The sequence below is a fragment of the Hypanus sabinus genome, chromosome 11 (genome assembly GCF_030144855.1).
Source record: "Hypanus sabinus isolate sHypSab1 chromosome 11, sHypSab1.hap1, whole genome shotgun sequence".
NCBI lineage: Eukaryota > Metazoa > Chordata > Chondrichthyes > Myliobatiformes > Dasyatidae > Hypanus > Hypanus sabinus.
In genome coordinates, this window is record NC_082716.1 from 68,193,860 (window position 1) to 68,215,315 (window position 21,456).

Below are 21,456 nucleotides of genomic sequence, written 5' to 3' on the forward strand. Positions count from 1 at the left end.
GAGATTGAAAGTGTCTTTGAACACTCCCACCAGTTGACTGGCACAAGTTTTTAGAAGAGTCCTACCACGTACACCATCAGGGTCTGACATGTTGCAAGGGTTCTTCCTCATGAAAAATGCTCTGCCATCAGCCTCTGAGACAAATCAGAGTCAACAGGTGCCACAGGCATTCACACATTTGTAGTTTTATTCTCCCATCAAAAGTGTGCATAAAAGGCGTTGAGTTCATCTGGGAGTGAAGCATCATAATCATTCATGTTGTTAGGTTTCATTTAGTAGAAAGTAATGGCCTGCAAACCCTGCCACAGCTGATGTGCATCCAATACCGTCTCTAATCTCAATTAGAATTGGTTTTTTGCTCTTAAAATAGTCTTCCATAGTTCGTACCCGGATTTCTTGTATAGTTCTGGATCATTGTTCATGAATGCCATAGATCTAGGCTGCAGTAGATTACAACGTATATTATCTGAATGTCTGTATTAATCTTATTTTTGTGCCCCTTTATAAATAAAGACTTTTAAAAATAGTACCATCAGACTTCCACGGGCCTCTCTATCTTTGCTGGTAAGTGACCCAGTTACAGGGTTCGTAACAAAAAAATTGGGGTTCTCGTCTCGAGATTTGAAACCAAATTGGGGAGCCAGTGAATCGGGCTTTTAAGTCCAAACTTGGATCTGATACTCAAAACAATCCTGTATGCACTCCTCGCCTCCCTTGACCATAGCTTCTTGGTAAGCATGGTGTAGAAGTACAGCCAGGTGAGTGGACTTTCCAAAGTGTGGGTGTGAGATGGCATAGTCTGTTTTCTTGATGGCAGCATAACAGTGGTTAAGTGTGTGATATGTTGGTGGTAGTTGTTTAGAGATTTCAAGCCTGCCTGGTTGAAATCCCCTACAATGATATCACAAGACAAAGGAGCAGAAGTAGGCCATTCGGCCCATTGAGTCTGCTCCACCACTCCACCATGAGCTAAACTATTCTCCCATCTCGTTCCAATTTCCAGCTTTCTCCCCATATCTCTTGATACCCTGACTAATTAGATATCTATCAATCTCCTCCTTAAACACCCTCAACATTGCTGTATGTGGCAACAAATTCCATAAATCCACGACCCTCTGGCTAAAAAAAATGTCTCCTCATCTCTGTTTTAAATGGGTACCCTCTAATTCTGTGACCTCTTGTCCTGGACTCACCCACCAAGGGAAATAGCCTTTCCACATCTACTCTGTCCAACCCTTTCAATATTTGAAATGTTTCTATGAGATCCCCTCTCATTCTTCTATACTCTAAAGACAACAATCCAAGAGCCAACAAACGCTCCTCATATGTTAGTCTCTGCATTCCAGGAATCATCCTAGTGAATCTTCTCTGAACTCTCTCCAATATCAGCACATCCTTTCTAAGATAGGGGGCCCAAAACTGCACAGTATTCCAAATGGGGTCTCACCAGTGCCCCATACAGCCTCATCAACACCTCCTTACTCTTATACATTATTCCTCTTGAAATGAATGCCAACATAGCATTCGCTTTCCTTACTGCCGATCCAACCTAGTGGTTAACCTTTAGGGTATTCTGCACCAGGACCCCCAAGTCCCTTTGCACTTCCAATTTTTGAATTTTCTCCCCATCTAAATAATAATCTGCCTGATTGTTTCTTCTTCCAAAATGTACAACCGTACATTTCTCAACATTGTATCTCATCTGCCATTTCTTTGCCCACTCTCCTAAACTGACCAAGTCTCTTTGCAACCTTTCCGTTTCCTCAACACTTCCTGCTCCTCCACCTATCTTGGTGACATCTGCAAACTTAGCCACAAAGCCATTTAATCCATAATCTAAATCATCAATATACAGTGTAAAAAGAAGTGGTCCCAACACCGACCTCTGTGGAATACCACTAGTAACCGGCAACCAACCAGAATAGGATCCCTGTATTCTACTCTTTGCTTTCTGCCCATCAGCCAATGCTCCACCCATTCCAATATCCTTCCTGTAATTCCATGGGCCCTCATCTCATTAAGCAGCCTCTTCTGCGGCACCTTATCAAAGGCCTTTTGAAAATCCAATATACAACATCCACAGCCTGGAAGGCATCAGCTGGATATGGAAGGCATCAGGGTGTGATGCTTTGTGCCTGCTGATTACTGAAATATTTTGTATTTTAGATTGTATTTCCTAGTGAAATACACCATTCCCAAATGGACCTTAACCAGATTTTCACATCCTGCTTGTACACTGAACAAAGAATCAGTGTTAAGCCCAAATGGGGATTAATCAATATTTCTAAATAATGTTTCAAACAAGTTTAAAATTATAATTTCTGGTGTGAAACATAGCAGAGATGTGTGTATGCACATTAGGGGAAAATGATAATTGGTAGGTGTTGAAGGTTTCAGTATGAATTAAATGCAGTCAGACCATCTCAAAATCCAGTATGTTAATATGGCCCCTTATACATCCAGCTTTAGCATGACATGCAGCAACATAATCAACATACTAAAAATGGAAATTACACTTGACAGGACAATTGAGAAACCAATTTATACTCATTTTGAATCAGCAAGAGGCCTGACAGCAAAATATTGTTATAACCACAAACCTGCATCATTCTTTACTCAAAATATAATGGAATAATTCTAGTGTTCACTCAAAAATCCCCAAATAGCTTGCCTGCTTAAAAAATAGATTCCACAAAACACTGAGATGTGTTCTTAAATCATAAGTAAGTTTTTTGGTGGTTAATCCCTATGGTTACTAATAGTCAACTTATATGTAATGGATAGGGATACTGACTTGCAGTAGATTCAACTGATCATGTTTCCCCTCACTACCCACCACCAAACAAGAACTCAGTTAGATCCCAAACAATACTCTAATCTGATCTCAGTAAGTCACCATGAACCAGGAGACAAACTAAATTAGTGAAGTTACTCAATACAATCACCAAGACATCATACCTTATTCTAAAATACTATACTGAGATAATTTTAAAGGTTTCAATTACCAAACAATTGAGGCCCTCATCACTATATTCCTTTAGCACCTTTGTTAAGAACATATGATCAGCCAATAAGCCTTTTAAATAGTAGAGTTACCAACCTTCACAGAGAACACTAACCCTTATGCAAATAACATTCTTTCAATCGCAATCCACAAAAATTACAGCTTACAATGAAAAAATACATTATGTTGAATCCTTTCTGTTGTAACACATGACTATAAAAAAAAAGTTAGGTGACCCTGAGAGAGAATAAGCAGCAGGGCTACGTAGAAAAATGTAATTAACATAAAACGTAATAAAATAGAAATGTAAAAATGTACATAATTTTTTAAAAACTGCTGGGAGCTTGCATGGATCAGGCAGGAAGAAAAGTTTCCTTCCGCACTATGCTTGAAAATCATGAAATAAAGTAGCAACACATATCAATGATGAGAAACTAATGATGTCCCCTAACAAGAGATTGGATTTTCTTCAGAATGCAACTCATATTTTGCACAAGAATGTAAGACTGAAATACAAAAGGTACAATATCAGTAAGCAACAGATACTGGTTCCCAAGTAGTTTTGCAAAATTGTTTGAGCTTTGTTGCAGCTAAGGCAAGACCCATATTTCACACATTTCTGAGCAGGTTGAGTGGAACCTGCATAGAGACGACTCCACAGTGTAATAGGCTCATTTCAAAAAGCAATATCCACAAGTCTGCCCACCTTTCTATTAAAATCCATTAACAAGGTGCAATGGCATCTTGTAATAAATATTGTACTAATTATAAACTCAAATTCCATACAGGCTCATCATTTGTAAGCAATAATCACTATCAACTAATACATACCAATGTGAAAATGAGCTTCATGAAATTTTGATCCTACTGGTATTCATTCAGGACATCAACAGCATTACAGCAGAATTAATATTTTAAAGCTTGATTTACTATTCAATCTTTATTTTTAATGCTTTAATTAAACTCTTTGCAGCATGTAGGAGACTTGGATGATAACATAATGTGCCTGTGGAAACTGCAGTCAGCAGACTTGCAGTAAGCCTCAAACTTCAGAATGCTGTGCTCTTCTTAAACTGGAACTGCATTTCTCAGATCCCTGTTGCATTTTTTCCACAATGGTGGTTATCTGCCAAACTGGTAGAGTCTGTTGAAAGAGAACTTGGAAATAAGTTACTTTTCAACCTTTTATGTATTGAATGGATTTTCATTGGTTTCACCATGTGATATTTCTCTTTTTAAATAGGTTAGTTGGATGATTTTAGTTTTATTTTATTTTCAGCTCTACTCTAATTATAATGACATCACCCTTTAAATGCTTTAATTTTATCTGTAAAGAGGTTTTATTTTGCTTTCAATCACTGGTCTAAAGTACGAGAAAACAGCTTACAGGATACCTATTTCACATAATAACACATGCCAAAAGATGGTAAAACAGCAAGACTTTTTATGCAAGATAATATTATCTATTTAACCTGACTCTTAATTGCATCTATGTGGAGCACTTTTATTTCTGGTAACTCAAGACACTCTGGTAGGTTAACTCTTTATACCATTTAATTAAACTACTAGAATTTTCTGAAGTAATTTCATGCCAAATAAGAATGTTTTAAAGAAAGGTACAAGAATCAAATCAAAATTTCACATTTAGCACATTTGAAATTAATCAAAAAGATAAAGACAACATGGCAGAGGTATAGAATTAGATCATAGATCAATTATGATTTCACCAAATGGCTCAATTTCCACTATACCTCTGTTCCTTTCCTTCAAAAAGCTTTTATATACAGGTGGTTATCTTCATTATTACCTTGTTCTCTCTTATTTCTTCAACTATTTTCTCACTCCTCCCTTGCACCCCCCACCCCCACATACACATTCGCTTTCTTTAGTATCCATACTCATACTTATTTTTAGATAAAACAAAGGTCAGATGCACAAGAAATATTGTTGAGGAAAAGGGGAGAACAGATTTATGACCATGAAGGAAATAAGCAATTGGCTTGTTTTGCTTGTGTCAGAGCTAGGCCAACATTTACATATTTTTTTGAGACTTAAAAAAAAATAATCGGTAGTACCAATCTAGTTAAATGTTTAAAGCCCCATCAACTCAAAAGGACTAACTGTAAAGTATACAGACATCGATCAATGATGGCTATCACATAAAAGAACTATAATAATTTCTCAGCTGACAAGTTATGATTTATATTTCCATCCCTCAGCTTATGGCAAAGTTCCCACCCATTTGCAACACATCTAGCATCATTCCCTTTTAATTTCAGTTCTGTTATAAAGCAGACTATACAAAACACATACATGGGGCTTTTTCGGTTGTACAATAACTGCAGCAATAATTTGTACTGAAAGGATGTTGGACTGGTTTCAAAATCTGAACACCTTTAGCTGCAGTGCAGAAGGAGGCACATTATGAAGACAAAATGAAAAGTATGAGACTTCACAAGTGGGTAGGGAGGCACGTTAAACAAATATCAAAGCCTGAATGCACTGGACAAATAAGAGTTGAAAACTGCAGTCAATTCACATTAAGATGGTCTTCTCCACTGTAGTATTGTGGCAATCTTTTGGTCCATAATGTCAGACAAGGAAGCTTGTTAACTCAACAACTGTTTTATCGTGATAAACACAAAGCAGACTGGACACCATGACCCACAGAGTGAACCCAACCAGTCTCACACAGACAGGGGGGTGGGGGGGGGGGGTGACCATCACACACCCGAGTTACAGTTAGGGTGGCCACAAATACACAAGCTAAGAACTATATAACCCAACCTAAAATGTAACAATAAATGAACTGGAACTTCCCACCATAATCCCACAAAAGTATTTTAGCACAAAAACAATAAACAGTGCTGATCATCAGAAATGCAAGGGCAAGCTCTCAACCACACTTCCCCCCCCCCACCCCAAAGTGCCACAGTATCATACAATCATAAGATATACAACTAGAATTAGGCCATTTGACCCATCACATCTGATCCATTTCATCATGGCTGATCCAATTTTCTCCTCAGCTCAAGAACCTATCAACCTCTGTCTTAAATATACATAAAGACTTGGCTTCCACAGTTGTCTGTGGCAAAGAATTCCACAGATTCACCACCCTCTGGCTAAAGAAATTCCTCCTCGTCTGCGTTCTTAAAGGACGCCCTTCTATTCTGAGGTTGTGTCCTCTGGTCTTAGACTCTCTGACCATAGGAAACATACTCTCCACATCCACTCTATCAAGGCCTCTCACCATTCGGTAGGTGTCAATGAGGTCACCCCTCATTCTTCTGAATTCTAATGAATACAGGCCCAGATTCATCACTCTTCATATAACAAGCCATTCAATCCTGGAATCATTTTCGTGAATCTCCTTTGAACCTTCTCCAGTTTCAGCACGTCCTTTCTAAGAGGCCCAAAACTGCTCACAATACTCCAAGTGAGGCCTCACCAATGCTTTATAGAGTCTCAATATTACATCTTTACTTTCATATCTTAATCCTCTTGAAATTAATGCTAACATCGCATTTGCCTTCCTCACCATACTCAACCTGCAAATTAACCTGTCAGGAGTCCTGCATAAGGACTCCCAGTCCCTTTGCACCTCTATTTTCTAAATGGCTAGAAGATACAAAAAAACTGTCAACCCTTTCATTTTTTCTACCAAAGTGCATGACCACACACTTCACAACACTATATTCCATCTGCCCTTTCTTCGCCCATTCTCCTAATGTAAGCCCTTAGCCTCTCTACTTATTCAAAACTACTGGTCCTTCCACCTATCTTCACATCTTCTGCAAACTTTGCAACAAAGCTATTAATTCCATCATCCAAATCACTGACATTCAACTTTTTCTTATTGATTTTTTATTTGAGTTTCTTCTACAATGTGACAAAACAAAAAAAAATAAAAAGAGGTTTACATTCAACTTAAGAATCAGTCCCAACACAGACCCCAGTGTAACACCACTAGTCACCGGCAGCCAGCCAGAATATGCTCCCATGTTATAATGAGAGCCTTTTTGCTCAATTAATCACATCAAGTGGAAAGGAATCCTTGCCTTTGTGTCGCAATCTTTAAATAGTAATTTAGAATAGTATTCCCAAGTGCCAAGGGGTGAAAAGGTAAATGGCACTTTTACTCATTATGAAGGGTACATGGTAGACCAGCATCAAAACTGTTACCTCACAGCTCCAGGAACTGGATTCAATCTTAACCTCAGACCCTTCACAGTCTGATGTCTCTATATTTTCTCTATCAATACTTAAGGTTTCAGCCAGGAATCACCTCCTAATGATAACCCAGTAGGTTAACTGACTGCTGCAAGCAATAGTCAAAAAGTATCAAGGCATAATTGATAGGCATGAGAGAGGTCAAACTACAGGAAAATAGGACAGAAATGAGGAAATGAGCACACCCTTTCTAAAATAAGGAGCACAAAACTACACACAATACTGCAAGTGAGGCCTCACCAGTGCTTTATAAATTCTCAACATTACATCATTGCTTTCACATTCTAGTCCTCTTGAAACAAATGCTAACATTGCATTTGCCTTCCTCACCACAGACTCAACCAGCAAATTAACTGCACAAGGACTTCCAAGTCCCTTTGTACCTCAGTTTTTTGCCATCTCTCCATTTAGAATAAACCCTTTCATTTCTTCTACCAAACTGCATGACCAGATAATTACCGACACTGTATTCCATCTGCCACTTATAGGACTGAGGGGCCTGTATCTGTGCTTTATTGCTCTGCAACTCTAACTACATTTATACGAAGGTCAGGATCACTGAATTAAACTCATTATACCATACAGCTGTAGACAAGATCACTGAGCTTATTTTATGAAATACTGCTGCATCACTTATCTGTGACCTCGTCGTCTTACTAGATATTCAGAAAAGCTCATGTAAATTTAAATTTCATGATGAAAAAACAGATTCACTAGTTTTAAGATCGAAGCAACAAATGACAACCAAGGTAATTTAGGACTAGGGACTGGTCCTCAAGGCTAGGATTTCCAATATTTCCACTTAGTATTAGGAACCATGATTTATAACAATGCATACAGACAAAATTCACAGTGGATATCAAATATTGGAGGGTTGTTGAAACTGAGACTAAATAGTCAAATAAAAAAAACTGGTCCAAATCTTCTCAGAATCTCCCTGCTTTTCCAACCATACAACCTCCTCTCAGCTGAGTGTCTCCTGTCCCAACCTCCCTTGTGGAAGCCACTCCAATCAAGGCTCATTGCAGCAGAAACACTTCAAAAAAAAAAAATCGGAAGTGAAATTTTCTTTTTTTTTTTAAAAACCAGACATCTCTAGAGATGTGGCTTGTTAGCCCCTGACTAACAGCCACTGGACTCAGTACAGGTAGTCCCCGAGTTACGAACATCTGACTTACGGACAATTCGTACTTGCAAACAGGGGAAGAACGCCGTCCGCCATTTTAAGGCAGATCGTGACACCGTTCGCCATTGACACTGTGTTTAACCTTGTAATTGGTTCAAATTTTTCTTAGTAAGATTCACCCTGACCCCGCCCCCTCTGTTCCGGTTGGCTGGTAGCGCAGTGAGATCAGCACGGGGCCGGAGAACGGAGGTTCCTGAGTTCGATTTAGTGACAGATCACTCCCATGCCAGGTTGATGTTGATCCAGTGACTCCCGTACCATCTGTGCCCTGTTGATGTCGAGCTCACAACTCGACCTCGTAAAAAAAACACTGCCACCTCCAGTTTAAATTCCTACGCGGAATATTGTGGATGATCAAATATCCAAACCCAGCACAGCCCCCACTTCTCCCATTTAGCCTGTCCCAGTGCGGTGGTCCTTAGGACCCAGCGGACCTCGGAAGGTGGTGCAGGTCGGGACCCACCACCCACAGTGTTTCTGTTCCATTGACGGGAAGCGATCACAATTGAAAATAAAGTGGAAATAATAAAGTGTTTGGAAAGAGGTGAAACGCCATTGGTCATTGGAAAAGCATTAGGCTACAGTCGGTCAACGATCGGAACAATTTTAAAAGATAAAGGATAAAGTGAGAATAACGGAGCATGTGAAAGGCCCTGCCCCAATGAAAGCTACAATTATTACTAAGCAACGCAGAAGTTTAATTATTGGAATACATACGTTTCTTAAGTGTTTTATATGCATAGAAAGGTAAAATACATACTATATACTAAGACAAATGTTTGACTAACTGACGCTAAATAATACCGGATATACTTGTTTCGACTTACGTACAAATCCGATTTAAAGATGGACTCAGGAACGAAATTCGTTCGTAACCCAGGGACTGCCTGTAGTGAGAAAACCACCTTTCTCAAACTCCATACATCTTGGGTTGGTATGATATTGGTCCCATCAAAACCGGGAGGTTGGGTGGGATGTCTTAAACACCTGAACCCCGATCTGTGCAAATACTGTGTAAGTATTGCCCCCATGCAATTAATAGTTGGCAAGAAATAACAGACTGTACACAATTATAAAGATATTTACAAATGTCAGCTTTATCAAACAGTTAGTTAGAAAAAGAAAGGAAAAAAAGTAAAGAGGGCCCATTACAGTTAACCCAGTCCAAATGTGCACATAATTTGGAGCTCATCTTAAAGTTGGCTTTAACTCACACACTGGACCCAGTCTGCATAAAAGTTCACACCACCTTCTGAATGTCACTCAAAATCCACCTCAAACAAACAGGCTTCCCCACAAGAGTATTGGTCCTTCCTCTTTGAAGCCATTCATCTGTACAAATTATCTTGTGCAACAGAGACAACATCCTCAGCCATCTTTCTCCCTGTCTTAGCCCAGCTCCTGCCAAAAAGACCTCAATCCATCCAGCGTTCTTGTCTTGTCCATACTGCACCAACCACCGCCACTGGGCTATAAACGTGCAGGAGCAGTGTGTGGTTAAGTGCCTTGCTTAAGGACACACACACTGCCTTGGCTGAGGCTCGAACTAACAACCTTCAGATCACTTTGGTTAAGGTTCTCAAGAACCGTCTCCCAATTCCACCAACCTGATTAACTGATACAACACTAAGTTGAAGAACACAGCCCCTCATTTTTAGCTCAAACCCAAACACGCTAAAAGCATAACAGACTGCTCTTACAGAACTGCTAAAATGAAATACCTACAGCACAGCAGTAAAAATCTTAACCAGACTGTTACAAAAGCTATTACACACAATTATTTTGTCAGCCAGATAAGTCATAGTTTTTCAGCCTACTAGCTGCCAGGAGTGTCAAAAAAAATTAAATCATAATCATTTAAAATATTTTAAAGCTTTAAAAGTAAATGAACCAACTCCCAGATGTGAAACTTTGTGTCACTTCCCCAAAGACACTACACTTGCTGAGTCTTTCCAGTATTTCCTTTTTCTGTTTGATTAGAACTTTATCTCTCACACCAGACATTTTTTCCATTGTGATAGAATTTATTTTACTTACACTTCTCACAAGTCTAAGTGTGGTGGGAAAGCTGTTGGAAAAGATTCTTAGAGATAGGATCTATGAGCATTTAGAGAATCATGGTCTGATCAGGGACAGTCAGCTTTGTGAAGGGCAGATTGTGTCTAACAAGCCTGATAGAGTTCTTTCAGGTGGTGACCAGGCATATAGATGAGGGTAGTGCAGTGGATGTGATCTACATGGAGTTTCGTAAGGCATTTGACAAGGTTCCACACAGTAGTCTTAGTCTTATTCAAAAAGTAAGAAGGCATGGTATCCAGGGAAGTTTGGCCAGGTGGATTCAGAATTGGCTTGCCTGCAGAAGGCAGAGGGTCGTGGTGGAGGAAGTACATTCAGATTGGAGGTTGTGACTAGTGGTGTCCCACAAGAATCTGTTCTGGGACCTCTACTTTTTGTGATTTTTATTAACCACCTGGAAGAGGGGGTAGAAGGGTGGGTTGGCAGGTTTGCAGACGACACAAAGGTTGGTGGTGTTGTAGATAGTGTAGAGGATTGTCGAAGATTGCAGAGAGACATTGATAGGATGCAGAAATGGGCTGAGAAGCGGCAGTTGGAGTTCAACCCAGAGAAGTGTGAGGTGGTACACTTTGGAAGGACAAACTCCAAGGCAAAGTACAAAGTAAATGGCACGATACTTGGTAGTGTGGAGGAGCAGAGGGATCTGGAGGTACATGTCCACAGATCCTTGAAAGTTGCCTCACAGGTAGATACAGTAGTTAAGAAAGCTTATGGGGTGTTATCTTTCATAAGTGAAGGGATAGAGTTTAAGAGACCGGATGTAATGATGCAGCTGTATAAAACTCTAGTTAGGCCACACTTGGAGTACTGTGTCCAGTTCTGGTCGCCTCACTATAGGAAGGATGTGGAAGCATTGGAAAGGATACAGAGGAGATTTACCAGGATGCTGCCTGGTTTAGAGAGTATGGATTATGATCAGAGATTAAGGGAGCTAGGGTTTTACTCTTTGGAGAGAAGGAGGATGAGAGACATGATAGAGGCATACAAGATATTAAGAGGAATAGACAGTGGACAGCCAGTGCCTCTTCACCAGGGCACCACTGCTCAGTACAAGAGGACATGGCTTTAAGGTAAGGGGAGGGAAGTTCAAGGGGGATACTAGAAGAAGGTTTTTCACTCAGAGAGTGGTTGGTGCGTGGAATGCACTGCCTGAATCAGTGGTGGAGGCAGATACACTAGTGAGTTTAAGAAACTACTAGACAGGTATATGGAGGAATTTAAGGTGGGGGGGGTTATATGGGAGGCAGGGTTTGAGGGTAGGCACAGCATTGTGGGCCGAAGGGCCTGTAATGTGCTGTACCATTCCATGTTCTATGTTCTAAATTAGGAAATTCCATTTTAGGATAAGGGAATATCTGTTATAGGCTGGACATCAAGAGAAACTGAATGACTGACCAGATTTTTAAGTTAAGATTTCCTAGAAAACAAAAATGATCACTTCAGCTATGATAGTTCACTTTCCCCATGAAAAACACATCCAGCATTTAATCATTTGCATTGGGGGGAAAAGTACTTGGTACCACCAAATTTTAACCCCTGAACACTTACAAAATAAAAAAGCTTCCATATCTATAATCAGATGCTTCAAATGTTTTCGGGCTGCTGAACAAGTTTGCACAAAAGATGCTGGCATCATACACTGGCTGAACCAATGCTTCTGCTTCTCTGCTTCTCCAGCCTCATGATGGCACTGTGTTGGGAGCTCTGTTCCAAATCTACAGTATACTACTAATGTCTACAATTTTCTTAGCATTTTCTATTCAAGTAGCTGATAGTCACATTAGGTACGATAGACAGCCCCTTCTGAACATCGGAAAGACAGCATTTACCCACTACGTGCCACTTTTCCTACACTGGGAACCCCTGCTTGTGCGATCCATAGGAGACTCATCTCTTACACCACTACTACCTTGGAAGGAGTGCCAGAAACGAGGGAGAAGGGCCAGCATCCTGATGAGGCTGAGATAGTGTGCTAATCAGCTGTTGCTCCTTAGCATACTTCTGGCTAACGTTCAGTCTCTGGACAACAAGCTGTGCGAACTGAGAGCCAGCATCTCCTACCAACAGGAAACAAAGGAATGTAACCTTTTGTGCTTCGTAGAGACCTGGCTGACAGAGGAGATAACAGACCACACGATCAAACTCTCTGGGTTCCCCCTGTTCCGGGAGGACAGTTCAAAAAACCTCATGGGAAGAGTAAAGGAGGAGAGGTATGCTTCATGGTCAACAATGCTTGGTGCGGCCCCCAGAATGTGCATCCCATCAAATCCTTTTGTTCCCCAGACCTGGAATACATGGTGCTGCTGTGCAGACCAAGGGAGTTCATGGCTGTTATCATCACAGTGCTGTACATTCCACCGCAGTCTGATACTGACCTGGCTCTCAAGGAACTGTATGAGACCATCAACACGCTGAAAACTGCACACCTAGAGGCTGCCTTCATCATCATTGGTGACTTTAACAGAGCATCGCTGATGAAAGTCTCTTCAAAGTTTTGTCAGCACATCAGGTAGGCACTCATGGAGATAACACACTTGACCACTGCTGCACTCCCTTCCACAATGCTTACAAAGCTCTTCTTCGCCCAGCTTTTGAAAATTTAGATCACTCTTCGATCCTGCTTTTGCTGACATAACAGGAAGAAGCTGAAACAAGAGGCAGCCATAGTTAAAACCATCTATTGTTAGTCCAATGAATCAGTCTCCATGGTGAAGAATTGCTTCAATGACGGCAACTGGAATGTCCTCCACGATGAGGATGTCTCCAAGTTCATGGATGGAGTCATAAGCTTCATCCAAAAGAGCGCCAACAATGTTGTCCCCCAGAAGTCGGTCAGGGTCTTCCCTAAACAGAAACCCAGATCAATAGTTCCGTGCAAGCAGCACTTACCGTGCAACACAGAGCTTATGCTGCTGGCAATCAGCAGCTCAGGAAAAGTAGCTACAATCTGCACAAAGCTAACAAGGCTATGAAACAACAAGGACAAGATTGAGTCAGGATTCACAATGGCATGCCGTCGCACTCACCTGAATAAGAAGCAAATGCTCTGAGAGGCTGGTCAAGGACTACATCTGCAGCATGCCCAAACTGGACACCCTACACCTACCGACACAACCGATCGACAGACGACACAATAGCCTCTACATACCACCCTTACACATCCGGAAAAGAAGGATGCTTATATGAGAACGCTGTTCTTGAACTACAATTCTGCATTCAACACCATGATTCCATCAGGCTCGACAGGATCTCAGCCTTGACTCTGCCTTGTGCAGCTGGATCCTGGGCTTCCTGTCAGATCACCACCCCTGTGACTCTCAACACAGGAGCCCCTCAGTGCTGTGTACCAAGTCTCATCCTTTACATCCTGTATACCCATGACTGTGCTGCCACCCACAGCTCTAACCTGCTAATTAAATTTGCCGATGACACTACATTGATTGTGCTAATCTTAAACAATAACAGTGGCCTACTGGGAAGAAGTCATCTCTCTGACACAATGGTATCAAAAAAATCTATTCCTCAGTGTCATAAAAACAAAGGATCTGGTTGTGGATTACAGGAGGAACGGGAGATGGGCTAACCCCGATTGACATCAATGGGTCTGGAGCTGAGAGGGTGAACAGCTTTTAAGTTCCTCATCACTCACATTACCAGGGACCCCATGTGGTCTGTACATACCAGCTCTGTGGTGAAAAAGTCACAACAGAGCCTCTTTCACCTTAGATGGTTGAATAAGTTTGGTATGGGCCCCCAAATTCTAAGAACTTTCTACAGGGGCACAATTGAGAGCACCCTGACTGGCTGCAATACTGCCTGGTATGAGAACTGTACCTCTCTCAATCAGGACTCTGCAGACAGTGGCGCGGACAGCCCAGTGCATCTGTAGTTTCCCATGATTCAGAACATTTATACAGATAGGTGTGAAAAAAAGGGCCCGAAGGATCATTGGGGATCCAACTTGGAGCAAGAAGGCTGTGAGTGAATGACTGATTTCTGGAGCAAAGTCAGTTTTACTACTTGAGGTAAAAGAGAGGCAAGACTATGACGTCAGCAATAGAACACAAAAGGTTTAAAAAAAGACTGCCATATCCAGCAGGCAGTGGAGTGAGAGGCAGCACAGTGATAGGGCTTTGGTTCTATGGGCTTAAGCAGTAAAAGGACGAGGCGAGGTAGGTCTACCTGTATTATTTGAGGAAAGGAGGAAGTATGTGTGTGAGGCCAGTTTTCTGTGCTCTGTGCCAGACGTGGGAGATCCTGGAGTCTCCCAGCATCCCATATCTGTACCCGGTGTGTCGAGCTGCAACTCCTAAGAGACAGAGTTAGGGAACTGGAGATGCAGCTCGATGACCTTCGCCTAGTCAGGGAGAGTGAGGAGGTGATAGAAAGGAGTTATAGGTAGGTGGTCAAACCGGGGTCACAGGAGACTGACAAGTGGGTCACAGTCAGAAGGGGGAAGGGGAAGAGTCAGGTACTAGAGAGTACCCCTGTGGCAGTACCCCTTGACAATAAGTACTCCTGTTTTGAGTACTGTTGGGAGGGACAGCCTAGCTGGGGGAAGCAACAGTGACCATGTCTCTGGCACAGAGTCTGGCCCTGTGGCTCAGAAGGGTAGGGAAAGGAAGAGGAAGGCAGTAGCAAAAGGGGACTCTATAGTTAGGGGGTCAGACAGGCGATTCTGTGGAAGCAAGAAAGAAATTTGGATGGTAGTTTGTCTCCCAGGTGCCAGGGTCCGGGATGTTTCAGATCATGTCTAAGATATCCTGCAGTGGGAGGGAGAACAACCAGAGGTTGTGGTACATATTGGTACCAATGACATAAGTAGGAAAAGAGAAGAGGTCCTGAAAGGAGACTACAGGGAGTTAGGAAGGAAGTTGAGAAGCAGGACCACAAAGGTAGTAATCTCGGGATTACTGCCTGTGCCACACGACAGTGAGAATAGAAATAGAATGTGGTGGAGGACAAATGCCTGGCTGAGGGATTGGAGCAGGGGGGAGGGATTCAGATTTCTGGATCATTGGGTCCTCTTTTGGGACAGGTGTGACCTGTACAAAACGGATGGTGCGAGAGGGAGGACAGGCAGGTGATAGAGAAAGGACGCGCTCACACCAAAGGTTTGAGGTGTTTATTTTAACGGAAGGAGTGTTGTGAACAAAGTGGATGAGCTTAGAGCATGTATCAGTACTTGGAGCTATAATGTGGTGGTCATTACAGAGACTTGGATGGCTCAGGGACAGGAATGATTACTTCAAGTGCCAGGTTTTAGCTGTTTCAGAAAGCAACAGAGGTGGGGGCGAGACACTGTTGATCAGAGATAATGTCACAACTGCAAAAAAGGTGAACACTATGGAGGGATTGTCTATGGAGTCTCTGTGGGTGGAGGTTTGGAACAGGAAGGGGTCAATAACTTTACTGGGTGTTTTCTATAGGCCGCCCAATAGATGTTCCCAGGGAAAAATACAGAAGAAGTGTGGCAAATGTTCAGGGGATATTTGTGTGGAGTTCTGCATAGGTATGTTTCAATGAAACAGGGAAGTTATGGAAGGGTACAGGAACCGTGGTGTACAAAGACTGTAATAAATCTAGTCAAGAAGAGAAGAAAAGCTTACAAAAGGTTCAGAGAGCTAGGTAATGCTAGAGATGTATAAGATCATAAGGCTAATAGGAAGGATCTTAAGAAGGAAATTAGGAGAGCCAGAAGGGGCCATGAGAAGGCCTTGGCGTACAGGGTTAAGGAAAACCCCAAGGCATTCTACAAGGATGTGTGAAGAGCAAGAGGATAAGACATGAAAGAATAGAACCTATCAAGTATGACAGTGGGAAAGTGTGTATGGAACTGGAGGAAATAGCAGAGGTACTTAATGAAAACTTTACTCTAGTATTCACTATGGAAAAGGATCTTGGTGATTGTAGTGCTGACTTGCAGCAGACTGAAAGACTTGAGCATGCAGCTATTAAGAAAGAAGATGTGCTGGAGCTTTTGGAAAGCATCAAGTCAGATACGTCGCCAGGACCGGATGAGATGTACCCCAGGCTGTGGGAGGCGAGGAAGGAGATTGCTGAGCCTCTGGTGATGATGTTTGCATCATCAAAAGGGACAGGAGAGGTTCCGGAGGATTGGAGGGTTGCAGATGTTGTTCCTTTATTCAAGGGAGTAGAGATAACCCAGGAAGTTATAGACCAGTGAGTCTTACCTCAGTGGTTGGTAAGTTGATGAAGATCCTGACAGGCAGGATTTATGAACATTTGGAGAGTCATAATATGATTAGAAATAGTCAGTATGGCTTTGTCAAGGGCAGGTCGTGCCTTACGAGCCTGATTGAATTTTTCAAGGATGTGACTAAACACACTGATGAAGGAAGAGCAGTAGATATAGTGTATTTGGATTTCAGCAAGGTATTTGATAAGGTACCCCATGAAAGGCTTATTGAGAAAGTAAGGAGGCATGAGATCCAAGGGGGACATTGCTTTGGGGATCCAGAACTGGCTTGCCCACAGAAGGCAAAGAGTGGTTGTAGACAGATCATATTCTGCATGGAGAATGATCACCAGTGGTGTGCCTCAGGGATCTGTTCTGGGACCCTCGCTCTTCGTGAATTTTATAAATAACCTGGATGAGGAAGTGCAGGGATGGGTTAGTAAGTTTGCTGTTGACAAAGGTTGGAGCTGTTGTGGATAGTGTGGAGGGCTGTCAGAGGTTACAGCGGGACATGATAGGATGCAAAACTGGGCTGAGAAGTGGCAGATGGACTTCAACCTAGATAAGTGTGAGGTAGTTCATTTTGGTAGGTCAAATATGATGGCAGAATATAGCATTAATGGTAAGACTCTTGGCAATCTGGAGAATCAGAGGGATCTTAGGGTCAGAGTCCAAAGGATGCTCAAAGCAGCTGCGCAAGTTAAGTCAGTGGTTAAAAGGCGTACGGTGTATTGGCCTTCATCAATCATGGAATTGAATTTAGGAGCCAAGAGGTAATGTTGCAGCTATATAGGACTCTGGTCAGACCACACTTAGAGTACTGTGCTCAGTTCTGGTTGCCTCACCACAGGAAGGATGTGGAAGGCATAGAAAGGATGCAGAGGAGATTTACAAGGATGTTGTCTGGATTGGGGAGCGTGCCTTATGAGAATAGGTTGAGTGAATTCGGCCTTTTCTCCTTGGATTGCCAGAGGATGAGAGGTGACCTGACAGAGATGTGTAAGATGATGAGAGGCATTGATCATGTGGATAGTCAGAGGCTTTTTCCCAGGGCTGAAATGGTTGCCACAAGAGGACACAGGTTTAAGGTGCTGGGAGTAGGTACAGGGGAGATGTCAGGGGTAAGTTTTTTACTCAGAGAGTGGTGAGTGCGTGGAATGGGCTGCCAGCAACGGTGTGGAGGCGGATATGATAGGGTCTGTTAAGAGACTTTTGGATAGGTTCATGGAGCTTAGAAAAATAGAGGGCTATGGGTAAGCCTAGTAATTTCTAAGGTAGGGAAATGTTTGGCACAACTTTGTGGGCAGAAGGGCCTGTATTGTGCTGTATATTTTCTATGTTTCCATGTTTTTAAGCCACCCCAACCACAATCTGTTCTAGCTTCTACCATTCAAGAAAAAGTACCGCAGCATAAAAGCCAGGACCATCAGGCTCAGGGACAGCTTCTTCCACCAGGCCATCTCATGCTGATTTGAGTGTATTTCTATGTTACATTGATTGTTCTATTTATCATAAGTTATTATGAATTACTATGATTGCACATTGCACATTTAGACTGAGATGTAATGTAAAGATTTTTATTCCTCATGTACGTGAAGGATGCAAGAAAGTCAATTGAATTCAAAGGTAGCAGCACAGTACTAGTCGCTATTTCTATATCATACAAACCATGCTTTAAAGAGTTAGTACAGCTGGTTCTCCTTATCCGGGGGTTCCGCATGCGCGGATTCATCCTTGGATTCATTCTTCCAAGGATCGGGAAAACCCAGAAGTTCTGTCTCCAGCACTCGTTGTTTGAGCATGTACAGATTTTTTTTCCCCTTGTCATTACTCTCTATGCAATACAATATAACAACTATTTACATAGCATTTACTTTGTATTAGGTATTATAAGTAACCTAGAAATGATTTTAAAGTTGGCAGTCCCCCAGAGTAGAACGAGTTCCGTTCCAGAGTCTGTCTTTAAGTCGGATTTGTATGCAAGTCGGAACAGGTACATCCAGTATCATTTAGCGTCAGTTAGTCAAAGGTTTGTCTTAGTATATAGTATATATTTTACCTTTTTATGCATATAAAGCACTTAGGAAACATATGTATTTCAATAATTAAACCTCTGCGTTGCTTAGTAATAATTGTAGCTTTCATTGGGGCAGGGCCTTTCACATGCACCATTATTCTCACTTCATCCTTTAAAATTGTTCTGACTGTTCACCGACTGTAGCCTAACACTTCTCCAATGACCATTGGTGCTTCACTTCTTTCCAATTGCTTTATTATTTCCACTTTATTTTCAATCGTGATTATTTTCCGTCAAGGGAACAGAAACACTGTGGATTCAGCAGCAGCCATGGGCAGCAGGTCCTGAGCTCCCCCGGGTCCTAAAGTCCACCCGCAATGAGACAGGTTAAATAAGGGACTTGAGCATCTGTGTTTTTTTGGTATCCGCCGGGGGTGGTGGGGTCCCGGAAGCAATCCCCCATGGATAAGGAGGGCCAACTGTATTTCATTTCATTCTTATGAAGATATTTTCCAACTTCCAAAAAATCTAAGATAAAGGCTTTCAAAGTACAGTATCTGAAAATTATTACACTCATCAACATAAAAGTGACTTGTATCTAAAGTTGCAATTATTCATCCTTTAAAATAACTAATTTTTAGCAGACTTGCAGCAAATTTCAGTAGTTTTCTTTGACTCCATTGGGTGTAAGATTACTTGCATTATCATAATGCACAATAATACCTTCTACTGTGCAATATAAAGTATTTTATACTCTAAAATAAATTTGTCACTTACTCCTCCAAGAAGTGCTGCTGTGGACCAATTATAGATCCTGGTCGGCAAATTCGAATCCATCCTATGGCTTCTGCTGCAGTGAATCTGTAGTGTTTCATTATGTAACATGCTATCAGTGTGCCCGTTCTTCCTAAACCAGCTGAAATGAAGCAAGATTTGTTAGGGTTTTTACATAATTACATCAATGTCAAACTTCCAATAAATAAACAAACACTAAATATGATCATGATCTGGAGTCACTTCACCTTTGTGAAATATTTATCTTATGAATTAAGTTGGCCTGGCCACATACACAGCAACAAAAACTGACAGGAAAATTTTGGTAACATTTGTTAAATATTTCTTAAATACATGACAATAAATGTATGATTTATCAAGATTGGAGAGCAATTTAGCCAATTACTTGATCCAGAATAGATTGAGGTTTAGTAAAGCAGTTTTTGGTACAATTCACTATTTACTTCCAAGTGAACAGAAAATGTACTTCTCTATCTTAATTAAAATAAGGTGCATTTTATCCATTTTACTCATGTTAATAAGGCACAATTTTAATACCCATTATAGATTTAAAAGTTATAGTATTTTTAAATTTAAAATTTTTATTTGAATGGAAGAGTGTATTTATTATTCAGTGTTATTTAGCGCTGTGCATAGTATGCTAAAATGAATGCTAAATAAATGCCTGCATCTTCACAGATTATCAGCAAATCTGTTAAATTGTTGCAAACTATTCTGATATGAGTTGTGAGATGATTGTTGACTTAGTTATGGGGAAATTGTTCATGCTCTTCTTTACGTTGCATTCTAATATATTTTAGTGCTCTTCGAAGGGTGATATTTGGAGAGGTATAATTTAAAAACCTACCCACTCAAACTATACAACATTCCCTCAGCATCAGTCCAGATCATACGATTCAAAAATCAGGTGAATCAGAGCAGCAATAGTACTGAGGTAAGCTTCACAAATTAGCTCAAATACACTTGCCTGTTTTGAATTCTTAAAGAGACTAACTATTTCTGTTATTTGTAAGGACTGAATAGTTTGGACAAAAATATATCCAAGAAAAGTATCTTCGGTGGGCCAGAAATACTTCTTGTATACTCTCTGTACACAGTGTCAACTGTCATACTCAAACAAAGTTATGAAAATATTACATATCATTTAGATTGAAACAAATCTATGTAAGACTTCAGGATTAAAGGATGTCCTTTTAGAACAGAAAAATTACTTTAGTTAGAGGGTGGTAAATCTGTGGAATTTGTTGCCACGAGCAGCCGTGGAGGCCAAGTCGTTGGGTGTATTTAAGGCAGAGATAGATAGGTTCTTGATTAGCCAAGGCATCAAAAGCTATGGGGTGAAAGCAGGGGAGTGGGGATAACTGGAAGAGTTGGCTCAGCCCATGATTGAATGGCAGAGCAAACTTGATGGACCGAATGGCCTACTTTGCTCCAATATCTTATGGTCTAAATGCAATAATCCATCAAGCTGATGTTACAGTAGACAAACTTTTATTCAATTCCCATTTTACTAGAATGAAGTTACAATAATGACCCTACAAATCCTTTTACTTTTGCAAAAGCACTTGAAAGATTCTTAACTGTTCTATGTTGGTTTCTTTCCATTAACTGTCACTAAACTGGGGAAAAAAAACTTTCTAACCGCTACCCACCCACCCAATCACTAAAGAGATTCTTTTCCTTTAGCCTAGAAGAATTGGTAAACCTGGAAAAGGAATTACCGTGTGATAAAGTGCAGGTTTAGAAAGATTCCATTGTGAAAGTACCATTTTCAAGTAAAACATGTTTTATGTAGCTTTTAAACTAACTTGTAATTCTATGATCCTACTCAATCAATTTTCACTACATTTGTGATTAAGTATTATATATTCATTTCACACTATTAAGAAGGAAAATTAATCACGTAAAATGAAACAATTGTGCATCTTTGCCAATGTTTAAGACCA

At 41.0% G+C, this 21,456-nt stretch overlaps 1 protein-coding gene and 1 long non-coding RNA gene across 3 annotated transcripts in view; one reads left to right on the forward strand and one right to left on the reverse strand.

Moving 5' to 3' along the window:
• LOC132402089 (uncharacterized) overlaps nt 1–21,456 on the forward strand; it is a 108,315-nt gene that overhangs the window by 62,376 nt on the left and 24,483 nt on the right. The window lies entirely within an intron of this gene.
• The window catches only part of cdc14ab (cell division cycle 14Ab), a 120,990-nt gene that overhangs the window by 35,354 nt on the left and 64,180 nt on the right, over nt 1–21,456 (reverse strand). For both annotated transcript variants that reach the window (XR_009514803.1, XM_059984644.1), the window contains exon 10: nt 19,493–19,631. Coding sequence is in view for 1 of the 2 variants with exons in the window: in XM_059984644.1 (XP_059840627.1) it covers nt 19,493–19,631 (139 nt within the window). In the remaining variant the exon portion in view is untranslated. The remainder of the gene's footprint in view (nt 1–19,492; nt 19,632–21,456) is intronic.